The sequence below is a fragment of the Typopeltis vanoorti genome, chromosome 6 (assembly GCF_054136105.1).
Source record: "Typopeltis vanoorti isolate ZY-2024b chromosome 6, IOZ_Tvanoo_1.0, whole genome shotgun sequence".
Lineage (NCBI taxonomy): Eukaryota > Metazoa > Arthropoda > Arachnida > Uropygi > Thelyphonidae > Typopeltis > Typopeltis vanoorti.
Genome location: NC_143554.1, coordinates 100,611,711 through 100,638,562, shown reverse-complemented (window position 1 = coordinate 100,638,562; position 26,852 = coordinate 100,611,711). Strand labels below are relative to the sequence as shown.

Here is a 26,852-nt window from a genome sequence, read left to right as displayed (position 1 = left end):
ACTATCTAGACCTATGCATACGTCAGCTTGCTCTTAGATGACGCAGACAATTTAGTTCTGCAGACCGACCATGTTTTGCCCTCACATTCTGCTGGATTCCTATCAGACAAATTCGAAGAAGAGTAACAACAAAGATTATTAATTCGCTAACTTAGAACTTCTTTTAAGCATTGCGGTTAGGTTCATTCGAAGAAGAGTCACCAAGGTTCAACATACTCTATGCTTGTAATGTGGTGTCCAGAACATTAGACTCGTCGTTTTGGAGGTCTGCAGTTTAGACGTGGATGTTGAAGTCCCCACTCCCACCCTTCAAGATTGGATAAAGGTTAGAAATATAATTTCACATTTCCGAAGTTAATTTTGATCATACTGTCTTTTTATTTCGCAATTCAATCATAACCAAGCAGAGTGTCTATACCTGGTTTTCATTTTAACTTAAAATCATATGAAAAACCTTCGAGATCCTTAAATTGCATTTCATGTTGAGAGAGAGAGAGACAGAGAGAGTTTTTTAGATCAGGTTGCGGAGATTCCCTGTTTATGTTTCAGATTTTTATCTATTCAAAAGAGTCAGTTTTGTTTTTAGTTGTAATTATTCTCTACCTCCATGTCAAGGTGTTTGATTCCGTATCTCAGCGTTATTATTATTTGACACCTCCAGGGAGTCCAAAGACTCATCGAGGGAGAATGTGCCAACAGCATTGAACGATTGGTCCCCTTCCAACTACAAACCGCGCTCAAACTTACTTAACTGAGCCATTAGTAGCAGAGGCTCTACCAATCGATGTTGCAATCTCTCTTTCTCTCTCGCAATCCCTCTCATCGCATATCCCAGAAGGTATCAAGAGATCTATTCTCTATATCTGAATGATATTAAGTGTAAGGAGAATTAAAAATAGAAAATAATTTCTAGGTAAAAATATAAAAAAGAGAAGCTGAAAAAATGTTAACTGCAGATATGAAGGGTTATTTACAAGAATACTTAAAAAAGAACAAGTTATTAACATTTTTAATTAGAAATAAATTTCTAAGTAATGTCGCCATTAAGTGATATTAATAATAATTGTTATTTATCGGTGTAACCATTACGACAACACTTAAATTCAGCTTGGAAGGCATTAAATCGAGAAGTATTACCTGGGAATGTTTGGACACCCAGTGGCGTAATACGTTAAGGACTCGCATGGTAGCAGCAGTGCTGATCATTGATTCCCTCTTTGCTTTTGTGTTTGGTATCTTCAGGTCGGCACCAACTGAAAACAAGGTTTACAAAGATTTTCAAAAATACATGTTAATATTGCATTCGTTCGTTTAACAGATAAAGTTAGAAACGTGTAAAATAAGATATCAAAGAACAGACAAATCTCTTGTGCCGCTTTTGCAACTAATGCAAAGGGATGGAAATCGTTCGAATGTTCAGAAAGAACACTTTTAAGATTCTTATCGAACGTTTGAATGCTGCCAATGTCACCAACTTTATATCATTTCCATTTTGAATAAATATATTAAGCTAAATAAATGTTTGTTTGTTTTTTAATATTCTAGCATATAATGAATTTTCATCACATAATTGTCTTATAATATTTTTATCATTATTTCTAAAGATTAGTTGTATTTTATTCATCTGAAGTCGCTTCATATGGAAGATCAAATTAGCCGTAAGCCTCCATATAAACGGTTACACATTTTATAGTAACCACTTTGTCAGTTGATGGTCAAATCTGTTCCTATTTCTTTAAAAAAAAAAAGTTTTCATTTTTACGTACCGTGCATGAACCGTGCTCCTATTATTATGAAGTAGTACTCAAGTAGTTCTGTAAAAATATCAACAGCAGGAAACAGATTTCAACGACAATCAACGTCAAACATCTCTAAAATAATTGGCGCTTTTAGCTGATACTCGCTCTGAGCTGTGACTGCAACGATTGTTTCGTTTACTCTAGAAGCAGCCAACGACATCTAATCCCAAGGGACAATTCAATGATACGCCTGACTCGCGTCCTCCGGGAGTGCAGGAGGATACAAAATGACAGTTATGAATTGTATAAATACTAGAGGAAATAAGCAATGATCGTTTGTAGATTTTTATACAACCGTTCAATTCAACACAAATGAATCAAACTTAGAACAAAAGTACTTCAATGAAGTCATACACATCAGTAATGAATAAGACCTTACGAGAAGTGGAAATCGGCATCGATATCTATAAACTTCCAAAATGCTCACTATACTATCCCAATAGAGAATTTATTTATAGTATTTACTTTATTATTAAGTAATACGAGGTTATTGTTTTTACTGTTACAAATGAATTTTGTTAATATTTACTTACCTGCGCTAGGTAATCTGCTACCAGCCCGTGACTGAGGTTGTGAAAGTGGCTCCGGAGGATTGCTTGAACCTGCTGTAGCCGCTGCAAATGCAATTGCTGCCGATGCCGTACTGGACCTACAAGTCACGATAGAAAGAGAAAAATGAAATGTTTTCAGTTAACACAATAAAAACTATTTTTAAATTAATTGAAATATATTACAAACACGTCTCTTGGTTTGTTTCGAGATATCAACTGCGCAAAAAGCAGTATAATTCATGGTGGAACGACCTGTAGCGACCTCTCTACTTGAGCATAATTCTAACTAAAAATTAAATGTCATATTCGAAATCAGTACAATATAGAGGCAGCAAGAAATCATTATTACAGTATCGTTTATAAGAGTTTAAATAAGCACTTAATCTGTTCTTTTTCAAGTTTATAAGAATATTATACTCGTATAGTAATATTATATACTTTCCTGATAATAGTATGATATTGGTATAACAATAAAAACTGTTATTATTCAGTTAATTGAAATATGTTATACAAACACTTCTCTTAATTTTGAGATATAAACTGCGCAATGGTAGAACGACTGTAGCGACCTCTCTCTCTACTTGAGCATAATTCTAACTAAATAGTAAATTCCATATTCAAAATCAGTACAATATATAGGCAGCGAGAAATAATCACTACAGTATCGTTTAAAATCGTTTAAATAAGTACTTAATCTCTTGTTCTTTTTTCATGTTTATAAGCATATTATACTCGTATAGTAATATACTTTCTTATATAATAATTATAATAATAATAATAATGTGATTATTAATTATTAAATTATTAGTGCAGGGCTCCGTATGTACATGAAATGGTTTTATGCGACTATTTTGAGCATGCTCACTTGATACCAACCTACGCGTGGAGGCTCTGGATGACGTAACAACCACTCCAGCTTTACTACTGTGTTGTGGTGAATCTGGAAATTGGAAACTACTCCTAGGAGTTGATAAAATAGTAGATTCTGTTTGGAAACTACTTCTGGGTGTTGTAGATTGGCTCGTACTTCCTTCAGTATCTGTACTACCACGCTTTGCACCGGCTGAAATCGATAAAAGGAGTAATTATCACTGGATTATTTGCCGTCCTTTTATTTTAACAGTGCAATAAAAGTATCTCTATGTACAGCATATTTGTCTGGTAATATTGATATTTAACATATGGATGTTCTCAAGTATAAATAGTAAAAATAATGTCACGAATATCATGTCATTAATGCAAATATTAATTCAGATTTTTAGCATGGCAGGGACACAAATTTCGATTCCATTGTGGAATCTGTCTGGTGTGATATTCGACAAATGACACTTAAAAGATTTTTTCTGCTCAATTTCTGGTCGGTGACATACGACGCGAGAGAAGACACATCTAAAAACCATTTTGAATATCTGTACTACCTGAGTACTTTGAGTATCTGCAGAAATGATGGAATCAACAAGTAGACGCGGGGTGTTATTAGTGTTAGAAAATTTCAATAGTCTGTTTGGTCAGAATGATAATCATTGTATGTGTGTGTGGGGGGGAGACATCATGGGGAAGATCATGTTAATGGACGGAAGTTTAATCTGATGTTTTGAAATTAGAAGTGTCAGATGCTAAATGCCTATTCTTAGCACAAAGATATACATACGTTTACAGGGACCCAACCAACTAGAGGTCTGAAGTCTGTAATTGATGTGGTGATAGCCAGACAAGAGAGAGAAAAAATGGCACTTGTGCGAGGATCAGGTGATCCTAAGGAGGATGTGGATTACCAGATGATGAAACTGTTGGATAGATATAAACCAGGGTCGGCCACACACACACACACACACATCGAAACTATCAAACAGTGGATACCTTTAATTATCTGGACTCCTTGATAGCTAAGGTGGCCAATATGAAATCAGCACAGCATTTCGAACAGGACAGCCACATGCAACTATTAGAGCCAAACTATGTAGAAGTTTATGGAGTAAACTCTCAAGGAAAACTAAGAAGATGTGTATCAGATTATAGAAAGTGTACGATCTATGAATCCAAGTGTTGGAACTTCACTAACAATCAAAGGACACAAGTAGAAGTTATGGACATGGATTATCGAAGAATCAGAGCCACCCTTTTGGATATTGTCTGAAGAATGCATATACTTGTACAAAAGTAAAGCAGAGAAGCTTAAGGATAAAGATATATTACAGAGAACTGTTGCCTCTTTACAGAACAGGTTATAATTTCATTTTAAAATAAAGATTTGTTTTTCAAAAACATAAAATGGATAAGATAAATTAAATCTCTATTATTTGAAGATTCTAATTTCATTTATACTAAATAGAGATTGTGGGGCAGATATTCTACTTGGTAGGCCTTATTAAAGATCTGTTAGATTAGTTTTTTATTTTTTTTATTTTACATCAGCATGATACCAGACGCTTAGTGCATGCTAGGCATACGCTAGGCCTCTTACTTCCTAAGAAAACACCTTCTGCTTCAACTTTCAGATTAAGAAGTCATTCACAGATCGAAATCTTATTATGAAATTTGTGTTATGAAACTACAAACTGGGGAAAGCAATTTTTCTAAGAGAAATTACGATACAAAACCTTTAGAAACTCGATGGGATTTAATTAGAAAAAAAAAAGGAATTCTGTGGATTAAATGCCAAAGATAAAAAAAAGTGTTCAATAAGATTCAAATGCTCACCTTCGAACAGTTTAAAACGTATCCCTTTCAAATAAAATAAAAAAAAACAATTTAAATAGAAACAAATCAAGGTGGATAAGAGCAGCTAAGTTGATAAAGCATCATCATCAACCGTGGTTCTAACAGGCCCGTGCCCTTCCAAGTATCGTTGGATTTCGTAACCATAACTTCAGGACAAAGCGGTTAGCCTGCCTATAAGAATTCGTTGTATGTAAACTGCCTATTTTCACCTCTCCTGGTTAGTTTGTTTGATTGCGGAATGACCTTGCAAAAACCATGCCATAACTCACCTTCTTTGTGATCTATACTAGGATTCAAACCATTCTCTTTCCAATCAATGGGCTTCGTCTATACCAACTGAACTGCGGAAACTCTGAAGTTTAAAAATAATAATAGCAGCTCTCCTAATTAAGTGTAAGGACTATTGCTCCAGGAAGCTTTAAGTAGGATATTTCGTCGTTTAAAAATGTCAATTAAGAATTAAAAGTTTAAAAGGTAAAAGTCCATAATATGGTTAGTAAAAATAGAAGGATAGCCTAATATTTTGTAACAATAAACTTAACATAGAAGATGAACCAATGCATAGTAATGCAATCAAATGTGAACTTTTCTAAAATACAAAGCAGCCAAACCATTAAGAATTGATACCGAATTCTTTCGTTGATTTTAAAGAAACTTTAGAGACACAGATATGCTATCATTTCGTGTATAAAACAATACAATGATTAAAACATCATTTAGAGAACTGCATTCCTCCCCGGTCAAAGGAAAGGACATGGATATACTGGAGAAAGTGCAGTCAGAGCTTTTAAACTGTGGACTCATCTGTCGATCATCGATCACCGTTTTAGATTTTAGAAAGGACGATTAACATACGACCACTACACAATAATGGTTAAAAATCAAACTTGGAGCTATTCAACTCTTTGGTATTAGACCATGACATTGATTCTTACCTCCTCGTACTCTTAAATAGTTCATCACATTAGGCGCAGACTGGCTGGAATGCATTGGAGCAGGAAGAGTTTTTTGGGTTTGTTGTAGTTGCTGCTGCTGTGGTGGTGGTTTCTCGGCTATGGCACGCATCGGTACAATTCCGGAAATGGGCGGCGTTGGGGGCGTGTCTGTAGACGACGGTGACGGTGTATCGGGAGGAGTATCTTGAACAGCTAATGGTGGAATAGCATCTTGAGAAGGTAAACGTTGTGGGGCCATTTTTCTGTTGAATAATCAAGAAAATCCTCAGACATTCCACGCGTTTTGAAGTTAGATTCAATGTTCAGGTTTTACTTTATTATTTTAATTATTTACTTTGGATTTAATAAAATATAATAAAGAGAAAAACTCAAATATTTATCAATTAACTGAGATAAATACCTACCTAATAGGACTTGGCTTTGGAGAATCTGCACTACCTACACTACCGACTAGAGTGACTGTACTAGCTGTTGAACTGAGATTTGTTGGCGTACTCGGACCGCTGGCTTCAGCCGTTAATGTGTCGGACGATTGGGATGGTACTACTTTCTGTTGCGGAATATCTAATTTATCTAAGTTATCACCAATAGTGTCACTATACACAGGCTCATGTTCAGGAAGTCGTCTGATATCACCTCTATACTGGGTATAGTCAGCCATAGTAGCTGGTTCAGGGGTTGGAGGAGGAGGTACTGGAACATAAAGTGGTTCTGGGCTAGGGGAAGTTGGAAGACTTTCTCTAGTTCGACGAATGGCTTGTTCGCGTTGCTGTTCCTCTTCGACTACAGAAGACCAGAAAAAAAACTTATCCAGATTTAAACAGTGCTATTTCCAAAAGTATAAAACATAATTACGTTGCATGTTTCAACCACAATTCGAAATTATATGAAACTATAACCAGTTTTATTAATAATAATTAGTATACATTAATATATTTTTAGAATTGAAAAGTTTTAAGGTTTACTATGTTATAAAGGTAATTTTTTGTAAGTTACGTTCATGAAAAACCAGCTAAATTTGAGGGGGGAAATAAGCACATTATTACTTCATTTTACATACAAAAATAATATTTTAGTTTAGAGTGACGTTTTAATGTGGACAGGGGGCGCTTAAGAAAGGAAGCGGACATTAACAAGGTTCATGGTGAGCAGTGCAGGGTCAACTTTAATTTATTTTATTTAGTGGATACTATATCACTTTATAATGAGAGGTTCATTAGATATATATTAATTTTCTCTTAATAAGGATAAGAAGATCTGTTATATTTAATTTAACTTTTGAATCCTCTGTTAGAAAGATTTTGAATTCCGAAGTTTGTCTTCTGTTTGTGTGATTTTCGTTTTAACTTAAGATTCTTCGTCTTCCTCTTTATAAATCGTATTTTCTATTATTTTTAGTTATATTTAAACTGTTAAGGCTTGAATATATTTAGCAATCACGCAGTTTCGTATGCCTTTTGTAAAAGTTTAGTTACATAAATGACGTAGTCGTTTTAATGTATATAATTTATAATAGTTCTGTGTACCAGTAGTAGTACACAACAATTAAATGGACACATCAGCGCGCGCGCGCGCACGCGCACGCACACGCACTCACGCACGCACGCGCACACACACACACACACACACACGCACACACGCACGCACACACACACACACACACACACACACACACACACACACACACACACACACACACACACACACACACACACACACACACACACACACACACACAGGTAATAGAAATTCATATCCATTGACTATTATTCCCAAAGTACTGGCGAAATATTTGTGATATAAGAGCAGTAAAAGCAACTAAAACCGATTTTTTTTATTACAGGTAGCCATAGTTGCTTTGTCAAGAAGTATATGCCAGTACTAGAAAACTCCACAATTCTCACTGTTTTTCCCTTCTTCTTATATTCTCGAAATAGGAAAAAAATAGATAATCTGCTGTTCTGTATTATTCTCAAAGGAGATGAGCCGATATGCGAAGAACGTTCACTAGATTAGGGAATGCAATTCTGCGATCTCTCGTGTTCCTAATCTTAAATGGTATTATTTTGTGAAATCATGTATGACTACAGGATTTTGTCGTCAGTTTTCCTGTTTTGCAGGGTTCAAAACTAAATTTGTTTCAAGAAGCAAAACACCACTTACTTCATAAAACGAACTGTTCATCAGTGCATTCACTACACTCACTAATAGTTAACACGTTTCTTAAAGACAAAATTCTTTTTCAGTATGTTAATATAAAAGCAAATCTTCATTAGAATAACGATATAGTTTATTAGATATAAGATACTGTCTTATTTTAATAATCTAAGACATTGCTTACATTTTCTATGGCTAAGTCGCCAGTGCTGGGGATTCCTACTTATTTGCACTGACTGCACTGCTTGGTGAAGATGCAAGGCCGTCTGATCGATGTGATCTCTAGGAGCATCCCCCATTTCAGACATCATACTCCCTGTACTTATCCTTCTTGAGAAATCGTAATCGGCAACGAGCATGCCAAGTTCACCTTGTTGGCCTTCGGGCACTCCGGATATCACGTCCAGGGACCTGGAGATGGTTGAAAGAGTTTTATTGGCCACAGATTAAAAGCTATAAGTTTTGGTAAATTTATTTCCTGTAAAATTAAAAAGTAAATAAATTTAGAAAGATATCTACTAATTTATCTGGCATGATTGATTTTTAAACTGAGCGCCGTACATGATTATACGGAGCTATCTTATTCCGGATAATCTACAGTTAATCGTTTTTATTTTCAGTGTTGAGACTGTAAAACACTTTGGGCTGAAATGTGATCACTTTACTTGCTGTGTCTTGAAAATATCTATTTTTTTTATAAAGTGAACTGTTTTAAAAAGTTACTGTGGGAGTCCATGGAGACCGTGAAAGGCCCACGAATAAATATTAATCCCAAAGAGAGAATTCCGATGTTGAGTCAAGATCAAAGTATTATCATAGCTAAAGGGAAGTAACAAGTTTTTCGCGTGAGAAAAATTGGATGCTTAGACTGCATTAATGTTAGCTACATTGTCTCATCTTTTTTTGGAGAATGACAAGGCACGGAGGTAGCTTTGTACCTGTCTTCAGAAGAATTAGGAATAGAATTTGAGGTCAGTGGGTGGGTGTGATTTAAGTACAGCAGGAAGAAGGTAAATGAAACCAGTGACAGTTTCCAAGCAGATCTGTTTCGACCTGTTAAACAGTTCTGACTGTACTTATATAGAACGATTTGAGGATGATAATGTTGGAAAGCCTACGTTAGCTACAAAATTCTTATCGAAAATATGTGGGATATCTTGAAGAGATGAATCTCTCCCAACACTTTTCTGTGAATCAAAAAACTAATATTTTGGAGGAAGCTAGTGCACGATTTACGAGTTTATTTACATTTTATGGTAGATTTAGAATTGTTGTATGTCTCAAATTCCATGGTCAAATTTTAAAAACGAAATCGACAATTCTGTCGAGCATGTAGGAATTTTGAAATGGTCGACGCACTTCAGATTCTGCAGCATTTCTTGTGCGAATTAACATAAAAATAATCTTTGATGTTAGAATATTATTATTTTTTTCAAAAACAGAAAGCACCAATGTTTCATTTAAAAAATAAATAAGACCATCTTACCCTGTGGAATCCTGCAGGCAGGAACTCATGCCTAACTGGCACTCTGGATTATAATGGACTTTTTTCAAAGCTTCTAGGACAGTCACGCCATCTGTAAACACGCGGTAGGTAAGTAAAAAGGTGTTGAGAAAATCAATACTAAGAAATCGGAGGTCGGTAAGTCGCTCGAAGAGCCTCTCTGGACTGGCATAACGAATCTGTAAAGGCAGAAAAAAATTTATAAATAAATACAATATATACAGCTAGAGTTTGCCAAGTTATAATATTCAGTAAATATATAAACGGAATACAGAACAAAATCAAAGCTGTCTCCACAGAATATGCAACTTGGCATTTTGGGAAAGCCGCATTTAGAATAGATGCGAAGACATAGTTGGACCGTATTCATGACTGTGATCCCAGTATGTTCACCGGTGCCGGTTTGTCTATTCTGGGTTTCCGGTTGAAAAAAGAGGAGACCGGCTAACTCACCTTTAGTCGAAAGAGATCAGATAAAAGTTCCTCGCGTCACTTGACGGGAATCGAACCCAGGTCTTTCGGATCAAAGGGCTTCATCTATACCGACTGAGCTACCGAGGCTCTGGGACTTAATTAGGAGATAAGTGACATGGAGAAATCCCGATTTAATGACTTTACATCGGAAAGATAGCTTATGAAATTTCAGATCAAACACCTAAATTGAAGAGCGAAATGTAGGAATATGAAATGAGAAAGTGTGCAACAGTTCTCAAGACTGATACACGTATTACACTAAGACCAGGATCCCTCTCTTCCTCCCAGTATAACAATCAAACAAGCAATGACCAATGACATAGTTTTTTGGAATGTGAAAAGAACGAAACACATGACTTGGAAAGTTTCAGAGTACGTTTCTATTGTTTCCACAAGCTTAAAGTCTTTTATAGTACGAGATATAAAAGGCATTGGTCATTTAATTACCTACCAGAACGTTAGAATAGATTGTTCTACAACAGAAAGAATCCTACAGCGTAGCAACTTAACATTAAGATTAGAACACTGGTCATTTAAATCATGGGCTACGGTCCATAAGGCTGTCGTTGCACTGACCTTGTTGTACAGATCGTTATAAATATAACAATGTTGAAGCTGTATACCATTCTTTTCTAGTTATAAAAAAAACAAGTAGATGCATATCTTTTCACACATTTCAAAGAGGTTTTGTACTTCTGGTTTTTTAAAATGCTGAAATGTTTGTAACGATATCTAAGTCATTAATTAATGTCTTGACTTGCAGACACATCTGTCGTTTTCTCCTTTCTTTTTCTGTTCTGTTATTTACCTTTTTGTGGGACTAAGCCATGGCTAGTAAAAGAATAGAAAAAAGAAAGGAAGATCAACTGTTAATAGGTATATATAATTTATTTCCAACCGAATCATCTTTATTAAGACGTTAATGATTTTTTGTCAAATGCAGCCGATTTGGGGACAACAGGTATATTATTTAAGAATTACGCTACTCCTCCTCCCAAGTTATCCTTCTAGGAAGGAGTGATGCATGAAGAGGTGCACATAATTCTGTTCCGGTAAAGTGGGTCGATTGGTCCTCAAGCATAAGAAAACATATCAATATGTTAATATGCATAGAACTTTCTGTATGTAATGAGCAGATCTACGAGTACAACACATTAAGACTGTGGTAGACAGGAGATTAAAAACAAGAAAAGGAAAGAACTCGACTTGCTGATGCTTTACGTTTTCTGGAGGACATTGGCGGATGAAATGAAAGAGAAAGAATTAGTTCATTCAGTATAAAGTTAGACTCAGAATAAATGTTAACAACAGTTTTTTGAGGGTTGCAGAGAGAGAAGTCCTTTCTGAAACTTTAAAGTGTGAAAAGGAGAGCCTATAAGGGACAGGCGATTATGAATTAACTGAAATGGCCTTTTCTGAAAGCAAAAAGAATTTTTATAATGTTCTTTGGGCTTCAATCGTTGAGCAAATTTGAGATTTATACAAGAGTAAGTGATTGCACAAGGAGTGGGCTCTTTCTTGATAACAAAGAAGAAAATCTGCTTTGACGTGATGAAAACAGCTAACCAACTAAACTAAACAAATCATATGAGGAACGTTCAATTATTTTTAATATTATTATTATTATTATTTGACACCTCCAGGGAGTCCAAAGACTTATCGAGGTAGGGCACCTACTCTACAACTCTCCGTCTCCCCCACTCAACTTCATCCACCAACCGCATCATCTACACCAACGCCATCTACTCTCCACCACCACCACTAGTATTTTCACAGACAATCACAAACATCCAATCATAAACATATCATTTGAAAACTGAAACCATCACCTTTCAATATACGAAATAGATCGCAAATAATAGGATCACAGCATCCTTATACATTACCAACATATTTTTTTATAAATGCTAAAGTTTGTAGTGCTTGCTATTTTAATCATTTCGATTTTGCTAAGAGCAAAATAAATCAGAGGAATTATGAAAAAAAGAAAGAAAATAAAAAGTAAAAAAGAAAACCGATTTACTGCTCATTTCTTTGTGAGTAAGCTGTTTTTAGAAATTAGTTGTGATTAACTTGTACGTACATAAGATACAAGTACCTTGATTAGTTGGTGAAGGTGTGCTAATAGAAATCAGCACCACCTTCACCAACTGGTAAAACAGCGTTCAGAAATTACTTTACTGAAGTCGTTTTTGTTTATATTAAAGGAGAATCTAAACGGAGACTGTCTAGGAATTGGTTCGCCAGACAATTTTATTCGCAAAGCGTCTATGGGAACGAGGCTAACAGATAATGGCGTATAATTTTCTTTCGCTAGTATTCAAGAAATAGTAAAACATAATTAAACACATTTTATATTAACTGAATTACCATTAGAATGAAATCAGAATTTCCTGAATTAAAACATAATTGGGGCACTAGCAATGCGAAACATAATCACTCACAGCAAAGTCAAATTTCCATCTTTCTATTCTTGAGCGATACTTGTGACATGAAATTAAGAATTATCAACAATTTAGCACAAGAATATTTTAATATTTGCCAAATATTTCAGTCAGAAATTAACAGACCATCATCAATGGCTTCATAGGAACATTTTTTACAAGGTGGAATACAAACAATTGATCATTCAAAAGTAGAACGAGCCGAGTGATGTTACATTGCTAAGCACTAAAGAGAAGTAAATTTCAACTCTGTTTATTCTATATCTGAAGTCACTGTTGCCGTGTTTGTTGTCCAGAATAGAAGATCTGGTTACTTCTCCATTTTCCTTTTGCATACAATGCGAGAACGGAGGGACTTAAAACTTCCATTCGCATTCAAAGCTACAGTAGTGATACAGTTCGTTCCTAGACTGGTAGCTAGATGGTACAGGGGACCAAAACTGACAGTAACAGATGAAGAGGCATCTTTAGTTATCCATTTTCTATCTCGAACCATGAAAGATGTCATAAATAAATAAATACAGTGCCTACTATTGAAGATCAGACAAAATCGTTAACAGAAATAATGTCAAAAATCATTAAAAAGAACAAACTTTATCTTAAAATGCACGAAAAAAAACATCAATTTTAATATCTATGTTTTATTATCATTCATGATCTTAATGCAAAGACAAAGCAATGTGCATACGCGATGTCCACTTATAGGCATTTTAACAGAAGGCCTTCATTAAAATGTCCGCTACAGCTATCAGAGGAAATATACGTCTTCTATTATTTTTTTCAATTCTTCATATTTGATTTCCTACTTGCTTTTTTTTTTACAATCCATTGCCATCTTTGTTGCTTTTCAAGCTTCTTTACTGTGACCTCTTCGATGAATAATTCATCATTGAATCTTTATTTCTGTAGTCGAAATGACCAAAGAGGAAGAAGAGATCACCTTTGTTGGCTTCAACCGCCACAACTCAGACTGAATTCTCTTGACAATTCCATTGATCAAGCGTGCAGAAATGTCGAGATATTTGTAGTTGACAATGATTGAACATAATTTTCTCTTTACCCATCAGAACACTAGATAATTCTATTTCCAAAACACTAGATTTCTTAGTCACTTCATTTCCTAAATATACTGCAAGTGTCAACTTTCCTCTTGGTTACTCAGAACACAATCTCGTTTACGTTTTATTTTCTATGATTTACATAAATTTCTTTGACAATTACTTACGTCTTTGCTGGTCCAAACACCGGCTCCAACCAAATAATTGAATCAAGGTAATCCAAGAAAAAATTAAAATCACAAGTGGCTCCAAAACAAATTTAGCTTTGTTCTCAGTCTCCACTGCAGCTAGCTACATTACAAAACGCATTAAATCCAATCAGAATTTTTGAAATTATGAATGCAAAATAACTTTCTTCCTCCTCCAATGGCATTTGAGGTTTCCACTTGGCTACTGACACTCGACATAACTTTCGTCCCCCACCATTCTTCTATTCATCTCTCACATCAAAATGGCATCGTTTCCCTTACTTCACTAAACAGAAAGCTTATTTCCTGAACCTATTAACATACCACGTGCCTTATCTGTTCTTTTGTGAGAAATGTATCAGTCTAATCGTGAATTGGCTGCATTTTTCGATTCCTGAAGATATCATTGCTCAATTATGCTCAAAATCTAAGCTCAATTAACATCACTGAATATAATTCCAATATTTCATTCTAGAATTAACGGCCTTGTAACTTTCAGTTCTCACCTCACATGTACACAGAACGAAAGCTACCTTATACACATACAGGCTACTCAATTAATGAAGGGTCAATTTAATGAATTTAACTCTCAATTTAATGAAGGGTCAAGAACACCCTTTTAAATGCTTCGGTCAACTGCTGCACATAGGCAATAGGAAGTTCTGTTTTTCCGTATAAGCCTTCTCCAATGATAAAACAGTCCTGACATTGCCTTAGGACCACAGTCACGCCTCTTAGACGAGCAATGTGGGTTATTTTTCCACTGATTAAACACCCGGGATATCTCACCTTTTGAGAAACCAGTCAGATCTGCTGTTTTCTAACTCGTGGCTCCAGCCAGACAGCCCCCCCCCACACACAATAATTGATGATCACTGACCAGCAGCATTCTTATTGAGAGTTAAATCTGCTGCACATAGGCAATAGGAAGTTCTGTTTTTCCGTATAAGCCTTCTCCAATGATAAAACAGTCCTGACATTGCCTTAGGACCACAGTCACGCCTCTTAGACGAGCAATGTGGGTTATTTTTCCACTGATTAAACACCCGGGATATCTCACCTTTTGAGAAACCAGTCAGATCTGCTGTTTTCTAACTCGTGGCTCCAGCCAGACAGCCCCCCCCCACACACACAATAATTGATGATCACTGACCAGCAGCATTCTTAAATAGTTGTCTAGAACACGTGATGACACACGTGACCAACTGTTTTTCATATATGCTGCGCATGTGACGTTTACGTACATCTGCATAAAGGTTTCTAATTCAGTGGTTGGTATGTGTTTAGCCCATTCCCAAAAAGGTAGATAAAAGTGAATTATCAACTAATCACTCATCAGACCTATTTCGATTCTCTCGAAAATAACGTAGAAGGTCATTACAGGACAACTTCGCCATCTGAAGTCCGCAAATGATTAGAGATCATCAATATTGATTCTGCCACTGGACTCACAGACAATCTCCGTTATCCAACTAGTTACATTAATCATAGAAAGGTTTGGAATGATTCGTTCTCCTCAGTGTGCTTGCATAAGGGCTTACATACGAAATTATATTGTGTTTTTAAAGAATATTTCCGATTGGATAACCAGTTTCCTTTCTAGTCATGGAGTACATGTTGTAGTATGTTTTTTTCGTCTTTAGGTGTCCTAACCAATTACATAGCACCTCAAAATTCAGTACCTATTCACAGTTTTTCAGATGACAGTACACCGTATTTTTCTTCTTCATACGCTTGTAGTGCCGAAATAATTGTATCTTCAAGATCTATTAAACACTGACCTTTATATCATTCTTCAGTAGATCTATGATAACCTTAAATGAACTTTAATGCTGCTGAAACACACCTGTCTTATTTCTTGTAAGAAACACCTAATTTCACCTTCATTTAACTTTGATAGTACTTAGACTTTAGACTAGATTAATGTTGTCTTCTAGGACTGACTCACACTTTAATTTTTCTTGCACAAATACATCGCATCTGTAGACTTCTCAGACCTGCTCAAACATACTGAACTTTTTCACTTTTAGACTGAACATCTCACCGGTTCAAATTCCGACACCATATAAATCTAACGTAAATCGAGCTTTATACTACTGTTCTCACAGTTGAGGCCTAAATGAGCCTAAATTCCCAAATGAGCTGATGCTATTAAAAAGAAGACAATCAGTATTAAGGTTATCCTTCACACACACACACACACATACACACACACACACACACCGACTCATTTGAATTGCATTTTCGCTGATTTTGTCTTATGTGTTTTTCTATAAATGTTTTTGGACGATGCTCTACCCAAGTAGCTGCCATCATCCCTCCACTTTCCATTCAATTTGAATCTGAACAACTTCTGATCCTTCTCTTTCATTTTACTTATCGCTGCTCTTTGGAAAAGTCCTCTCCATACTTATTTCTCCAAGGGCTACAATCATCATCTGTCCAAGAAACATACTGGTAACAACAGATTCTTTCTTTCTTTCTTTCCACTCTGTTCGTTTATCCTCATATAGTGCTGATGAGCTGTAAGTTTTGCATTCTTGTACACTTGATATCAATAGTCAATAATAAACTGGTTTTTAAGTGATTTCCCCGTACATATTAAGACACATGTCAAAGCTAGATCACTAGGAGAAGACCTCGATGGTCTTTTTCAGGAATGCAGAGAACCTGTCAGGGCTTCTGACTTAATATCCAGCGCACAATGCTCATGGTGTACTCTGTCAATAGGAATTCACCTAGATACTGAACGAACGAGGATGGTCTAGCAGTTTCAGATTTAGACCGCTATATTTTATTCCTTATTGGCTTAAACCAGAACTTAACATAAGAGTAAAATATAAAATGTCATGCGGAAAAGGAGCCCCACTCAGATAAACAAGATCCATTTCCTCTGCTTGGCTCATCAAGGAACTAAGGCAATTACGGAAAAGTATATTACTGGGACAAGATGCAACTTAACATCATGAATTATGCTTTATAATTCCCATATGTCCAAAACATCTACAAAGCCATAAAACGAATATTAAAATTACAGAATTGTCTTCACTACAAACTACAAAATTTCTAGGAAAATGAATCCAAATTACGTTGTTCTTAATTACTAGTAATAAGAATACGCAATTAACTATAAACGCAAAATGACCCTGTTGACTATCTCCTTTATGGTAAGCTAGCAACAAACATGTGGCTGGTTTGCCATGCAATATGTTTGTTGCATGGCAACCGTTTCCTTACGTTAAAACATCATCTGATGAGTAAAAGTAGAAACCTGTGAGCCAACTGCGTGGTTTTTTTTGTAGAAAATGTTATTAGGAGCTTGGTTGCTTCGAGAGTATTCGGGAACTGGGCTGGTTTGATTAAACAAAATAAATAAATTAAACTCTGGTTAGAAAGTCAAGATTCCAGATAATTGGAGTGTAGCTCCCAGAGTACTTCTCTATAAACGAGAGAAGTGTGTAAATGTGAGAATTACAGAAAGAATTTCTCTAACGAGTCTTCCAGATTCATGTAAGCATACTTGAGTTGCTAATGAAAACTGTGGAAGAGAAATTTGAACAAGTGGAGTTCAGGTTACATAGTGGACTAAAATTCAGACTCGGAAACCATGCAAATATAACTAGTATTGATATTTAAGTTTTGTAGGCCTGAATAAAGCATATGAGAAAGTTCTGTCAAGAGAAACGTGGTTCGAAAATCTACAGCTATATGGATTGAAAGATATTATACAGATTAATACAACAATCTAGATTTATGTTACGCCAGAGGTCAGAAAGAAAGGAAGTATAGATGGTTACACACCATTTTCACTCTTACTCATCGTCGATATGGATCGCGCTATGAATGTAAGTGACATTAAACCTTATATAATCAAAGATATCAAGGCGTAGCTTGTATTATGCAGATTATGATGTTTTACTCTTTAAAAAATGCGGTGCAAGACTCCGAGATTCTTTAAACAAGAATAAATAACTGCGGTAACTTGGACATAAAATGAGCAATACAAAAGAAAAATATATACGAAAATAGGTAGGGGCGTGGAAGATAATTGTATCCTAGAGAGGTCGCAGAAGTAATAAAATGTTTTAGTTATTTAGGCAGGATTTTCAGTGAAGATGTAAAATTAAATATGGAAATAGAATAAGTGAACTTTTATGGTGGGAAGTCAACTGACTAAATTTATATGGAATGAGAGAGAAATTAGTAAAAACACTAAACTGCATGCAAGACAGAGTTCAAACCAAGATTAACTTTATGGACCTGAGAACTTCTAGATAGAAAACAGTTGATTGAAAACCAATGTGAAAATTCTTAGAAAAATGACAGATGGTATCAGTGGTTGAATAAAAGTAAAAGTGGTGCGAGCAAAGATAATGTAATGTAGTATAGTAATTTAAACAGAATCAGAGAAGAAAAATGAACAATACACGTCTAGCAAAGAAGTCAATGGACACCCGCATGTGCAAGGTTCGTTGTGTTATGTAACAAGTCACTTGTTTGTAAGTATAACTGGAGGAATGTTATGCCGCCCCCCCCAAGTCAGTGCAATTGTGCCCGAGTGAAATGGCTGCGCGAAAAAAACAGTTTGAAAGAGGTGTTGTGATAGGTTGCCATGTTGCAGGCCTATCTGTTCGGCAAGTTATTGACAAATTGAGCCACTCAAGGACAACAGTCAGTGATACCACACTGAGGAAGCGCAGGGAGTTAGCTGCAACTGCTACCTACAGAGGGAGGCCACAAACGCCGAACATCAATGTAGGGTGCTACGAAAGATAATATGTACAAACAGCCATTCGTAGGCCGACAAGTTGAATGAGTAGTGCCGGGAATCGACTGGAACACGAATCTGCACAAAACATTCGGAACTGAGGCTCACAACATGGGTTTCTATGGTAGGACCGCAATAAGCAATTTCCAAATTATCTGAACCAACATGCAGAGTCGTCTTCAGAGTGGTCTTCAGTCTTCAGTGCAAAGATCGAGTGTATGTATAGTGGGATGTGGAAGCTTGGAAAGCTGTGCTATGGAGTGACGAATCGCGATACACCCTCTACCGAGCAGATGGACGAGTGTGGGTGTGACGGATGCCCGTGAACATCTCTTACCAGAGTCCTAACCCCATCTGTGAACTTCGGAGGTGGAGTGTGGCAGTATGGTCCTGTTGTTCCGGGTTTGTGGTCCGACTTCTCTTTTTTAGGACCGTGTCACGTGCCACTTTCATGAGTTGTTCAGAACTATTTTTTGGAAATAAAAAGGTCATTTCTCTCTTAACTTTAGGCGTTTCTACGGAACTGACCGTTGTGTCTTTCAGCAAGACAACGCACCGTGTCAAAAACTGTTGTTCCAACTGTGTGATTTCTGGATATGAACGGTCACCGAACTTGATTCGTCCTCCACATAGCCCGATTTCAACTCTGTTGAACATCTGTGGGATGAACTGGAGCGTCGGGTGAGGTCAAGGGACGTCCTCCACACAACAGTTCAGGACCTCATTACATGTCTACAAGAAAACGAATGGTTCAAAATTCCCACTGATCGCAATCGTACGCTTGTGGAAAGTATGCCCCTATACGATTTCTGCAGTCACCGCAGCGAAACGAGGTCCAACATATTAAGTTGGGTGTCATGGCTGTTTGTTCCTCAGACTATAATGTCCATTAACTTCTTTCCAAGCAGTGTAGTTCTGTGAGCATCTAAAACGAGTTTGACATATTATTTATGATTTAATAAAACTATTACTTTCAATAGGATTTAATTAATCTAATTTAAGTAAATATGATATTCAGTATAAATACGACTTCTATATTGATTTAGCTCTCATTATCTCTGGGTTCTAGCTTCTACTGATAAGACTCCAATAAAGGTCGAAACCAATGCAATTGTTTCCATGATACATTGGAATATGCAAATCTTACAGGAGGTGTGGCCTGTGCATTATGGGATAGTGAGGCCATTTGATGCGAATTTGATAGCCTCTGTGCATAATAGCTTAGCCGTGAAAATACTTAACGCTCAAACATCTATTTGCTGAAATTGTTCGATTAAAACAATATAATCTGTTGAAAGAGAGAATATATTTCTTTTGTTTTTATCCTTTGCCTTCTTGAACTTAATAATATTATTATTTATTCTTTCTTAGTCAGAAAGTACACTGTCTAATCAAAAACATCAGAACTCCTGTTCATCCCAACTCTAACTTTAATATGAAAGGCATTAAAGCCCAACCCTCAATGCTCTACCAGCCGTTAATCTTATGGGAATGCTTTTCGTTAGAGTTTCATGTACTACTTCGGTAATTTTCTTCCAGAAGATCATTAGTTAGGTCTGTCACTGAGGTCGAGTAATTCGATGTGGCTCGTAATCGGCGTTCCAGTTCATTCCATCAACACCCATCTCATCAAAACATTCTTGAACAGACCTCGGACTCCAGACGGAAGGTATTGTCATGTTAATACAAGAAAAGACCTTTAAGTGAATTTTTTCCATAAAATACGAAATATAGAATTGTCAAGAATGTCATATCAGGCCACAGCGTAAGATTACTGTCATTGGAATACAGGCCGAACCGTGAAAAAAATAGCCCCACACCATGATGCCTTCTTCAAATTTCACAGTTGACAACACATTCGACCAAGTAGATTTCTTCCACAATTCACCAAACTGATTCGTTCGCGGGCTTCCAAATGGTGAAATGTGATTCGCCAGTGAACTTTGACAAGGCACTCTCATAGGATACCACCTTTTCAAAAACTCAGGGCAGGAAACTTCTATCCTACTGCAACTGTACGTCATATTATTGTGCTCTTGTTGTTCCTAAATGTTTGCACTTCACAATAATAGTAGGATAGAAATTTCCTGTCCTGAGTATGACCCATTTTAATGTTTATGTTTGCATGCGAAGATTACAAGGCTGTGTATTCCTTTCATACCTGTAGGAGCCATGGTTGTGATGTGTACAGCCATATCAACGATTACGAAGGTATGTTTGATTAGATAGTGTATAATTTACTTTCTTACGGTGCAAAAATAGGAAATTCTATTTCTTAACATCTGATGATTTGCACACAAGGAAAAATTAGTAAAATATTTCTGTTCGGATTTGTACTACTAATATCAGTAGACATCTGTGATTTTTCCTAGAAAAATGCGATTGGTTGATGATATAACATTCCACTGAACGTTCCATTTAAAAAAAATTCAGAGTGTTTGGTGAGTTTACTGCCAATATATACACACAGTAATCTGAAACGAGAGTTTTGCAACCCGGAGGTACGTTGATTTTTACTCGCTAGTTGAAAAGATATATTACTATCAATAACATGAGCTTCGTATCATAGAGACTCTCTTGCCAAAGTGCTACCAGTACTAAAACTTTCATTGCAGGTATTCGTTATGGAGTTTAAATCTTGTAAGGCTTGCTGTAGAAGCACGGAAGTGTATTCTAAAATTATTGGAGAAAACCATGCCTGCGATCGATCTTATAAAATTCGTAACAAAACATTAGTAAAGTTGCATTTCGTTTTTTTTATATACTTCAGATAAACATCTTCGTAATAGTGATAACTTTTCTTTTAAAAGTTCTAGAAAGATTTAGTTACTTACCTGGGGAAGTTTGCAAGAATTCAGCGTTCTACTAAATCGGATATCAACATCATCTTTGAACAGCCGGGGGTCATTGCTGGAAGACACAGTCGGTGTAATTTCAGACGAATGTTCACAAGGAAATAAAAACATACAGAAATTTAAATATCTCATTCACAACTTTGTGTGTCAAATATTTCAAAATACTGCGGTAAACATGTGGGATATGTGTTTTGGTTGGTACAATCAATCTACATGTTAAACTTGTAACCGGACTAGAGGTTTTTATATGCTATGCTAGAATGAAACTGTGGCAAAGCCGTCCACCGGACTTCAGCGCGTCGTACATTCTACATCAATCACTGGAAACCTTTATCCATGATAGTGGGAGAAAGAAAGTTCCCCAAAGATTAGTGGGTGGACCACTGTTAATGACAATCAGACCATGAATAGAAACGTGTTACATTGTATGGCCTCCCTTGTGAGGATCATAGAAGTAGAAGTTGATCATCCTTAAATAGGGAGGTATCATCCTTATTTAGGGATGACAAAAAGCTTGATATTTCTCATGGGACTGGCAGGGTAATATTCATCGTGAGATTTGGTCCGGATCTTTTCGGTGGAGCTCATAAGCTTCATTATGTGAGCTATAAACACGTAATTTTTACTAAGAATTTAATGGCGCATCAATCTCCAAACGTAAAAAGGATCATAATTCTTCCCAAAAATTGCAAATGGCCAAGTGGACACCGTAAATGATCAGTGTCTTCAATCATCGGGCTATGGATTTGAAATTCACCGTGAACATGGATGTTTATCAACATCTTTTGGTAACAGGTGATTTTCATTGCCCCGTCAGCGACTACATCCTCCTTAAAAGTCATCCACAATAAGTCGTTAGTGTAAGATTAGATTGTTCCTGCTTTAGCCAGTTCACAGTAGTACTAAATGTACTGTACTGGCCTATGGAAATCACGGCCCATTAAAATATAAACAAGATCCGTATTTAATGACAGCTGTCATTGACTGTTATTGATTGGAATTCTGTCTAGGAGAGGAAGAACCTTCATAAGGGCTTTTCAGCTGATGGTGAGTTAGTGGGTCTTATAAAGTGGTAGGTTTCCATCCTGCAAACTCGGGTTTAAATTCCGCAAAACAGGCAAATTAACAGAAGATACATAGATATTTGACAGGCATGATACATTGTCCTCAGAGTCTTAGGTGATTCAAAAGGACAACCATCAGAATTCATTGTTTTTAACAATGGTTTGTGAGCTGTAACTCTCTCATAATAATTCATCACGTTCTTACGACTCATGATGTGAATGGTTAGGAATTTTTATATTCAAACGCAGATTCTCTTCAAACGCAGATTCTCATTTCTTCATCTGAAGATGAAGAAATGAGACAGCCAAGTCTGAACTCCCTCAAGAAGAGTCAGTTACTGATGGTCTGTATGTCAATGGTCGTATCAAGTGCTCAGTATCATTCGGACTCTTATTTCATGAACATGTTACTGATTCTGAACTCCGAAATGTTTAACTAATGCGCTTAATATCAGTTAACTCTAAAGCATCAATCAGTTTAGGAACTGAAAGAGTTCAAATGTTAAAAACAAGTTCAACAAGAATCATGTTTTGCGAACATTTTTATATTACCGTTTAATAGATATCATTGACGATGTACTAATGGTATAGTTCAATGAAAATGTTGATAAGATGCGTTGTGAGGCTCATAATTAATTAAACGTTTCCCCAAAAGGACTGTTTCCCAGTTCCAGACAGGAACTGACACAAACATATTACTAAGTCAATTAATCTGATTTTTATGATTGGGTATCCGAGTGACGTATGTTCAAAAGTCATCCTGAATCCAGCCTTTCAAAAAAAAAAGAAAATGTTGGTTTTATTGAAAGGAAGAAGATTTTGATACCATTAAAGACAGTCACAAGATAGCACGGTGAAATGAAGCCCATAACAAAATAATTGAAAAACGTTTCCTGTCAAGTAAACACGTGAATTATTAATGTTGCATTACTGGATGATTCGGTTCTTTTTCTCACTTAAAATGGTAAGTGTTATTTCTACTGTTACCATATACCTTGGTATAAACACTTAATTAACTTCTTAACAATACTTAGCATTTATAAATCAACATTTAAAAGAAAAGTAGAATATCGTAAGTACTAAATCTAAAAGCGGACACAAACAAATAAACTAGATATAAAAACAAATTTGTAAACAGCAAAGAAATTGTCAGCATTATTTGAAGAGTCAGTCCCATGTTTAAACTCTCTCTCTCTTTCTGTCTCTCATTGAAATATTTCATCTAACTTTTATCAAGACCAGTAAATACAAAGCGATATAAATCAAGCGAAACATATCTTACAACAGAAATCAATAAATACTTAAAGAGTGAATAATAATAATAATAATAATAATAATAATAATAATAATAATAATAATAATAATAATAATAATAATAATATCTCTTGTAATTGTGAGTAAATCAGGAAGCAAATTCTGTAAAAATCTTAGTATAGGTCACATGACGTTAATCAATATTAAAGTTATCCCAAATATTTATATAATGGGATCAGTTGGATGTGTTTGTTTTCTGTCTGTTGTTGTCGTTCCACGAAATAAGACTACGAATACGAAGCGAGGTCAGATATCGCACAATGCAAGGCTACAGGTTTCACGTGAAATATAGATCTCAAGTGCCTCCTCATTCCCCCCCCCCCAATCACCGTACAGTTCTGACATGAACTGTTCAAGTTTCGATCTGTTCCCTGAGTTGAAAGAACCATTCTGTTGGAAAGGCTTCAAAGTTATTGAAGATTTATTTCTCTGCTGAAGTGATCCGACTTATCAAATATATCAACAAAAAAAAGTTTGCTGACAGAAATATAATGATAAAATGATAAAAATAAAATTTTATCCTACGTGCATTCCCGTGATAAAGAAGGCAAAATTTGTTAAATGAAATATCAATAGTTTATGCAGAGGATTCCAGAAAATTTTTCCAAGGTCAGTGGATGACATGAAGTAAACATAATTTTTACTTTTTGCCAATAATAAGAAAGCTGTATTTTTGCTAAACTAGTTACGCTGATTATAAAATGAGTTAAGATATGCACTCACATTCAGGTTGCAATTAGGAACTACAAATAGCAATACAACACAGATAATTACAAAATTCATGAACAATAATCATTTTACAATAATCCTTGTAATGTAACATTGTTACCCGACCAACTAATGCAGTAAGTGAAAACATACACGTAACAATACCAACATGTTCTATCGTGTTCCACACCAACATTTTTATTACACAGGAGCGAAAAGCAACCGATTTTCTCCTGTGTAATAAAAATGTCCTCCTGTGTAAGAAAACTTATTCCATCCAACGTATAACAATAGAATATATTTTCATCCATTTGTATCTACCAATGGATGAGCAGTTTTTTTTTGTATAAAATGGCTGTTGGTGGATATGGAACATTTGGGACGTGGATAACAATTTATAGACCATATTCTATACTTGAATGACGTATAAATATTTATTAAAAATAACTATCAAACTGCACTCATTACACTCATTCTATTATTATCATCTTGTTCGAGTGTCTAGAGATTGCAATATATCGTAATTCGCAAGTGTAATGTTCTTAAAGTTTACTTCTAGTTAATTTTTAGGCATTCTTTTCGAATCTGACATTTCAAAAATGTAAATATCACAATCGTCTTTGTAGAAATATACGAACTAAACTTGTATGCATTAAATGGATGCAATTCAACAGATAATACAACGAAGTTCATAACGTCTTTTTGCTGAAAGTAAGTTAGCTGCACTCATACAAAGTTAGCAGGGTGTTCCTCAGGAAAACTCCGGTTTTTTATCGCCCCAAAACAGAGAAACCAGCTAGAGAAACGCACTGACTCTACATACTTCATGCACTAGTCTTAATTGCTCCGACAGTCATTTCAAACAACCCAAAGCTTATAAATTCCACGCATAAATGAAATCCATACAGAGATTGTTTTCTTTTATTAATGTTTTTTGCGTCGCACAATCCGAAGGAAAGCAGTGTTTTGTAGGAAAAAAAAACTGAGTTCCAGTCCTAGAGAAATTAAAAGATTTCTCATGGAGGTGTTGTTTTGCTCTCCAAAACTCGTATTTGGAAAAAAATTCTATCCATCTATTCCCTTCTGCCATACGGCCGGGGAGACAGCTATATGCTACCATACTAGGGAGATGATTATGAGCAAGGTGGTTTCCCATTGTCTTCCTTGTCGTACTGTATCCTATGGCTGCAGCCTGTGTGTGTGTTCACGGAGTCGGTTTGCCTGCTTGTGGGATGAAAAACCTCATATAAACTGGGGAAAAAACCCTACAGTCCACGCCCACGCCCAGCTAACTTAGCTATGACTGAGGAAAATCCTTAAGCTTCTCATGTCGTTGACGGGAATCGAACCTAGGACACTCCTCCCAGGCATACGGTTGCGAAGCGCACAGCCACTAGGCTAACTGGGCGGACTGGAAAAAATTAAAAATACTTATTTGATATTTGAACCGTTTAGAGGTTTAAGATCCGAAAAACCCGCACAGGCCTTTCCAAATTTCCAACTTCAAGCCATCGAATAGGTTAGTGACGTTTTGAAGCGATGAATGAAAAGGCAGAGAAGATAGTCTGTTGTAAAGGGATTCATCAATGATATCGCACTATCGATGATATTTCTTCTAAGTATAGAAGAATCTAATTATGCCTAGAAATCTGAAATTATCAAACGTATGCCAGATTGTCAAATTAATAACGTTACGTTCATTATCTTTGATAACATTATGATTACTACTAATAATGGTTTATTTATGCATGGCAACCAATTATACATAGCATAGCAACCAATAGCATTTTGTGTAGCAACCAATGGTTGCATTATTGGCATGAGACACATGGATGGAACATCAAAATATTTATTATTCTATTAATAGCATCATAAAATATAAGCTGCATTTACTTCTTGGGCATTAAAGGTTCCTAGATTCTGATTGGTGAACCATGTTTTTCAAAATTCACGAACGCAGTTCATGTTCCATAGCGAAATAGCTTTCATAATGTCATGCAGCATCTATTTAATAACAAATCCATAACAAATCCTGAACATGGTGAATTTTTTTTATGTTATTTGGTTTCTGAAAAGATTTCAGGGTCATTAAATATTTAGTACAACAAATTTAGATGAATCTATTAGGCTAACTGCTGGCCTGGTTGGCCGAGTGGTTAGCGTATCTGCTCTCCAGCCAAAAGGCTGCGGGTTCGAATCCCGCCGTGGGCATAGAATGAGTGACCATGAGAGAAGTAAACCCAACCCTCTCGCAACGGGAGAGGCCTTTATCCAACAGTAGTGAAAATAAA

The 26,852-nt window shown here is 35.9% G+C and overlaps 1 protein-coding gene across 1 annotated transcript in view; it reads right to left on the bottom strand.

The window, feature by feature from the left end:
- The window catches only part of LOC150105752 (ras-specific guanine nucleotide-releasing factor 2-like), a 294,996-nt gene that overhangs the window by 37,770 nt on the left and 230,374 nt on the right, over window positions 1-26,852 (bottom strand). Inside the window, exons 17-24 of the mRNA XM_090394546.1 lie at window positions 21,455-21,530; window positions 9,671-9,867; window positions 8,369-8,595; window positions 6,432-6,810; window positions 6,007-6,269; window positions 3,227-3,413; window positions 2,333-2,448; window positions 1,138-1,253 (exon numbers count right to left, since the gene is read on the bottom strand). Of these exons, the coding sequence (XP_090250672.1) occupies window positions 1,138-1,253; window positions 2,333-2,448; window positions 3,227-3,413; window positions 6,007-6,269; window positions 6,432-6,810; window positions 8,369-8,595; window positions 9,671-9,867; window positions 21,455-21,530 (1,561 nt within the window). The remainder of the gene's footprint in view (window positions 1-1,137; window positions 1,254-2,332; window positions 2,449-3,226; window positions 3,414-6,006; window positions 6,270-6,431; window positions 6,811-8,368; window positions 8,596-9,670; window positions 9,868-21,454; window positions 21,531-26,852) is intronic.